The 6,416-nt window shown below is 41.3% G+C and overlaps 1 protein-coding gene across 4 annotated transcripts in view; it reads right to left on the bottom strand.

The window, feature by feature from the left end:
- PRKG2 (protein kinase, cGMP-dependent, type II) overlaps nucleotides 1-5,122 on the bottom strand; it is a 36,942-nt gene extending 31,820 nt beyond the window's left edge. For 2 of the 4 annotated variants that reach the window (XM_009320249.1, XM_009320250.1), the window contains exons 1-2: nucleotides 4,678-5,122; nucleotides 4,233-4,608 (exon numbers count right to left, since the gene is read on the bottom strand). In XM_009320249.1, the coding sequence (XP_009318524.1) occupies nucleotides 4,233-4,608; nucleotides 4,678-4,744 (443 nt within the window). In that variant the 5' untranslated portion in view covers nucleotides 4,745-5,122. Of the gene's footprint in view, nucleotides 1-4,232 lie in introns of all 4 variants that reach the window. The other 2 variants (XM_009320247.1, XM_009320246.1) reach the window with 2 other exon arrangements.
- Nucleotides 5,123-6,416: the final 1,294 nt, after the last annotated feature.

Here is a 6,416-nt window from a genome sequence, read left to right as displayed (position 1 = left end):
GGCTGGGGGAGCTGGGGTTGTTTAGCCTGGAGAAAAGGAGGCTGAGGGGAGACCTCATTGCTCTCTACAACTACCTGAAAGGAGGTTGTAGCGAGGTGGGTGTCGGTCTCTTCTCCCAAGTAACTGGCGAAAGGACGAGAGGAAATGGCCTCAAGTTGCGCCAGGGGAGGTTTAGATTGGATGTGAGGAAAAATTTCTTTACTGAAAGAGTAGTTAAACATTGGAACAGGCTGCCCAGGGAAGTGGTTGAGTCACCATCCCTGGAAGTACTTAAAAGACGGGTAGATGAGGCGCTTAGGGACATGGTTTAGTGGGCATGGTGTTGTTGGGTTGATGGTTGGACTCGATGATCTTGGAGGTCTCTTCCAACCTTAATGATTCTATGATTCTAAGTGGGGCTGCCTTAAGTGCTCTCTGCGTAAAGAGGAGGCAGCTACTTATATCAGCAACTCTAAACACTTCTATAGACACAGTTAGGCTAAAGGATCAGTATTTTTTAATTACAGTAGACAGAATTCTGTAGACAGTGAAGGTTAGACTTTGTCCTTACATGTATGCCAACTGTCTGAATTTGACCTACTACAGTATTTACAGCCCAGGTAAGGAAACCAAATGTTTGCACCTTCCACCATTTGGTTGTCTCAATAGCAAGGTGATGGTGGCTTAAACAAGTGCATGTGTATCACAGGCTTAACTGAGAGGCATAGTAGTGCTATCTCTAAAACAGTTTTGTGGGTTTTTTCGCATCTGTTTACTTCCAACGTATGTGGAAGATCAAATGATACTTTGGCCACTATCGCATCAAAAGATATATCTGCCCCCATCCCAGAAGTCTAAGCAAGATCTTTCACTATTACTTGATTTGTTGGAGAAAGCATAAATTCTTCCCTCTGTGACTATAATGTATGTTGGTTTATAAAATACATTTTCTATAAGGCTAATTTAAAAAAGCATTCTGTCCAGGTCTAAGAGTTGTCACAGAGCAGCATCTAATGTTAAGCTTGCTGTGGCAGGAAAAATGTTAACTTGAAGATTATACCCAACATATTTGTCATTTGCAAGTTTTTTTAAAATTGATTATGCCACAGGAATTGATGTTTCATTAGTACTTGCATATGTATTAAGTCACCCATACTTGCTGTACTGTAGTCCAAGATGTCTAAAGACATGCTGTAATGCTGTAATACAAGACCATATTCTGCTATTTAATTGTCTTCCTGACTACTACTACTCCCATGCTCTTGGACCTACATGTAAAACACAGGAAGATTGCCACTATATTTGCTACCAAGAGCTAAAGGTGGAAAATGGCTAATTGCAGAAAATTAAGTTTAAGAACACTGGGTAAAATATGAAGTTGAAGGTAAGTTTAATATTCTAAGAAAATAATTTTTAATGTCTGGAATCATCTATTGAATACTTAGGATACCCTAGAAATCACTTTTTCTTAATTCTAGCCCCTCTGATTTACTATTCATGAGATCAACTGTAAGATGATGGAGGAAAGGATGGGGAAATGAAATTATTTGGGTTGGAAGGGACCTTAAAAGATCATCTAATACAATGCCCCAGCCATGGGCAGGGACATTTTTCACTACCAGATCAGGTTGCTCAAAGCCCCGTCCAACCTGACCTTGAACACTTCCAGGGATGGGGCATCCACAACTTCTCTGAGCAATCTGTTCTAGTGTCTCACCACCCTCATCGTAAAAAAGCTTCTTCCTTATATCCAATCTAACTTACCCTCTTTCAGTTTAAAACTGTTGCTGCTGGTCCTGTCACTACAGGCCTTGGTAAAAAGTCTTTCTCTGACTTTATTATAAGCCCTCTATATATTGAAAGACTGCAGTAAGGCCTTCCCCAGACGCTTTTCTTCTCCAGGCTGAACAACCCCACCTCTCTCAGCCTTTCTTCATAGGAGAGGTGTCCCAGCCCTCTGATTTTCGTGGCCCTCCTCTGGACCCACTCTAACAGGTCCATGTCTGTCTTGTGCTGCAGCCACCAGAGCTGGACACAGTACTCCAGGTGGAGTCTCGAGAGTGGTGTAGAGGGAAAGGATCACCTCCCTCAACCTGCTGGCCATTCTGCTTTTTACGCAGCCCAGGATACAGTTGGCTTTCTGGGCTGCAAGCACGCGTTGCTGCCTTATGTTCAATTTAACATCCACCAGAATCCCCAAGTCCTTTCCTGCAGGGCTGCTGCAAGATATGTTTTTCTTCAGTCATAATCCTGAATCCCATGAAAGATGTTTACATGAGCTCTTTAGTCAGTTAAAACTCATACATTTATGTTAAATTAATATTTTAGTATTAAAAGTTGAAGACTTGGTTGCATGTCCAAAATTGTTTTTACTTAGTTTTGCGCTGAAGCTTGAGGAGCAACTTATTTTTTTGTATAGAACACATGGCAAACTCTCTAATGCTAATTGCTCTGACAAAGTTGGTACACTTCCTAGCACTAGATAATCAAACAAATGATGAATTCCACTTCACTCTCAAATTACTTACTCTAAGGACAGTAATTAGCAGACAAATCCAAGTTTAATGGCAATCATGGAAGACAAGAATTTAAATGAAAATTCAAGAATGTGCAAGTACTGAAAACAAAGGTACAAACAGAATCATAGAAAAGCTGGAAATGGTGGGGAAGAGAGGGGAGGATGGTGTGCCTTTACTGCCAATGCAGTGCATACTTAAGCAGTCAGTTGTTTCCAGAGGAGTAAATATCAGAATAAATTTAGGAATACTGTGTTCTAAATTGTTATGACTCTATGGTTTCCTCAGCAGTAACAATGACAATCTCTGAACCAGATTGTAAGAGATGAAAGGAGGGAAAAGGAAAATAACTGCTCCTTTATCCTGTTATTGTTACAGTGCTGAGCCACTGAATCAAGAAAGAAAATTTCTTTTTATTGCATGATCAGCATTACATATAGGTTACCTAAGCTGCAATATTTGTTTTTGTTCTGAATGGCAAAGTCTGTGCTGCATGTAGCTAATCAACTTGCTCTTCTCTTTGCTTCGCTGCTCAGTGCTGTTATAGTCCTGTTTCTGAAAGCATCCTAGAAAACCATCTGGTGGACTGCAGTACAAGGATCATGCCAAGCAGAAGACAGGTAATTACAAATAGAACACTTCTAAAACAAACCATTATTTAAACTGGCCAGGTTCTTGTGATAAAATGTTAATATAGTTCCCTTACTCTGGAAAAACACTACTAGCCAAAGATTTCAGCTCCTTATGGTGACTCAGGCAGCCTTTCCGGTTCACAAGACAGCCTCTAATGTGCAATGCTGGACATGATGGATGAGAAATCAAGTCTGATAACTCTCAGGTCTACTACAGTACAGACTCAAATGCACCATGAATTCTTAACAGAATAATAAAGCTCCCCACAAATCTGAGGCACTTAAGCTGCTGGCTGAAGTCCAGATAGATTCTGGCTACCACCATGTTAAAACAGATACTCAGGTTATGTCTACACTATAAGGTAAAAGAGGGTCTAAGGTATGTTTAAGGATACCAGTCTGATACCTCTGTCCACAGGGTCAGCCGTGACTACGGATATTTCTGGCTCTTGCAGAGGCTAGAAGTATAATTGGATTCAAAGAGGAACAAGTAAAATTAGGTTCCTACACCATGACTGCCAGAAGCTGGAAGGCAGGAGGAAGCTGCTAAGAGGATAATCGCACCATACAGAACATTTCATTATATTTCACACCAGACTGAGTTGAAACTGGGCTGTCAAACTTTGTACACAGCTCAGAATCAGTGTCCATATTGCATTTGGGAGAGCTCAGCTGGAGTCACCTGCTCCTTCCCAAGCCATCCATGCTATAGGAACAAGAATCTGAACCCATGTGAAGGCATCCAGCCTTCTGCTCATCAGTGCTCCAGAGTATAGCTTAAGCTGCAAGCACTAGGCAAACCTAGACATGAGAAAAGGCTTAGGTTCTGCTTAGCTGGTAATAAAGATAAATCCCAAAGAGACTATAAGAGTCTCCTCAACTAAAATACAGAGGCTACCCACCACTCTTCATCTGAAGTCTGTGGGGGACAGATGATTCTTGGTTAAAGATACACACAAACTCAACCAGCATCTAACTACCACAGTGACAAAGCCTATATAAAAAAGATGGATACTTTAATCTTGATTTATCATGAGGAGAGGATATCGTGATAAAAGTAATATCCTTGTAACACAAGCATGTAATCCCCCTGAAATGAGCTCACCTGGAATCCTTTCGGACTCTTGCTTTTTCAAAGGAAAATGTAGCTTGCCTGTTCAAATCATACAGCTGTGTTGTCGGCTCTGCAGATACACCTTCCTTGGCTCCTCTCCTCTTATCAGCAGAGACTTGAATCCCTGAAGCCACTTTAAATGGAGAAGGCTGAAGAGGGTGCTCTCCTTGAGTGCTAACAACATCCTGCAGCTTGTTCAACTGTATACACTTGCTCTGAAGTTCCTTGGTGAGTTCTGCTATGACCTTAGTCTGCATAGCCAGCTGTTCCTGAAGCTCAGCAACACGATTCTGACCCTCTTGCAACTCTTGATCTTTTCTCTTCAGCTCCTTTTCCAGTTCAAGCACCCTGCTGCAAAGAACATCAGCTTGCCCATTGATCACATTGATGCCTAGACCTGGGTCCTTCAAAAACTTATGGTTGCCAGCATAGCCAATTGAGAGGTTTGCTACGTGTCTATTCGGCTGCCTCAGATGCTTGGGTTTCACTGATCCATTCCCCATTTTGTCCAGAGACCTAGATGAGAAAATAAATTTGCAGTTTTATTTCATTCCCCAACAAGAAGAAAAAAAAAAATCATGGAATGGTAAGTAACAAATTTAGTATTTAACTGGCAGCTGAATTTGAGATATACAACTATAGTAAACATAGTCGATTACTTTCATCCTTTCCAGTCCTGAAAGTCAGAGTAGTAAAGGGCAAAGAGAAGAGGTAGGTAGGCTGGTGGATACAAAGCAAAAGATCTGATGGCTACCACTTTTTTGAGAGTTGAAGAAGGGACGTGTAAGCTCCTATCAGCCTAACAAAGACAAAACAAACTGCAGGAAGGAGAAAAGCTTGTGTTCTACTGCTGAAGCAAGAAAAATGTTAGAAGCAAAAAAAAAAAGTTGGATCACTTCCCTATTGAGGAATAATTATTGATAACACAGACTAATTTAACCAGTGGGTGCATATCTGCCTGGCATAAAGGATATGTGATTATTTAGCATATGTGTTAAGAATAATTGAAAATCAACTTTAAGGCTTATGACCATAAAAGAACAGTCATACTTATCAGAAGAGGGGTCTGGCTAGCTTGTAAACTATCTCCAACCATGGCCATAAGGAGATGCTCAGGAAAGGGTATCAACAGGATGAGCATATAGGCTGCTTGACTGAAATACTGCCTGAAAATTCAGATTTCCTGAGCCTGATATGCATTATTTAATCCTCAATGGATCTCTAATCCTAGTACTTGTCCCATTTCCCTTCTAACCCCTGTAAACTTCACATCTGCAGACTCTGGCAGGACCCTAGCAAGGAGTTGCACAGGTCTGCTTCTTGCATGGAGAATTACCTCCTTTTATTTGTTTCTTCCAGTACAAAACCAGGGATATCAAAGTTAGGAAAAGCCAGCTTCAGAAAGATTTATCTCTATTTAACTTCTTCTATACCATTTTGTAAATTTCTGTCCTACCTTTCTGCCTGAACATATGCCTGAATTCTTTCCCAGAATGACAAGTCCTAGCTTACTCAGTCCTTCCTCATGCAGACAGCACTCCGAAAGTTTTACCAACCTTGCTGTCTTTTGCTGATGATGAATTCAGAACAGCACAGAGTTAGACCGAATTTAATCCTATCAAGAGCAGGCAGTTGGCACTGTTTCTGGAGCTCTCTTAATCATTTAAAACTGGCTCACATTTGTTAGTGTAATAGCAGCTACTGCTGTCAAGGAACAATTACCTTTTATGGGGAATTACCCCTTTCCATTGTCTACTCATGAAAAGTGACCAGGAAAAAAAAAAGAGCTTGGACTCCTGTCAGAACACCTGTGCTCCAAGCACTTTCTGCAACTAGCAGCCTTCAGTAGATTTGCAGTGACCCACCTTCTTCCCTGGACACTATCTTTGGTGTATTTTATTGTATCATTTTAAGAGGAGCAAGGAAAAAGTGCCTGCTGCTTAGGTCAGCCTGTATTAAATGCATAAGTTGAGAGGGGGCGGAAAAACCTAACGTGTTGCTTTTGGGAGTCTAGTGTTCAACAATCACTAACCCACTGTACCCCAAAACTAGTCTTGGGGAGCAACGCCTGCCTATAAGTCCCATCTGTGGGCCACAGCAGTACCAGGTTACAGTTTGGTTTAGTTCAAGCCTAAGGAGACCTCTACCAGGAGAGAAGGAATGAGGTTCGGGCCT

This window comes from Pygoscelis adeliae, unplaced genomic scaffold (genome assembly GCF_000699105.1).
Source record: "Pygoscelis adeliae isolate BGI_AS28 unplaced genomic scaffold, ASM69910v1 Scaffold583, whole genome shotgun sequence".
NCBI classification, from domain to species: Eukaryota; Metazoa; Chordata; class Aves; order Sphenisciformes; family Spheniscidae; genus Pygoscelis; species Pygoscelis adeliae.
The sequence above is the reverse complement of the archived record's forward strand: the minus strand, read 5'-3'. Positions and strand labels throughout refer to the sequence as shown.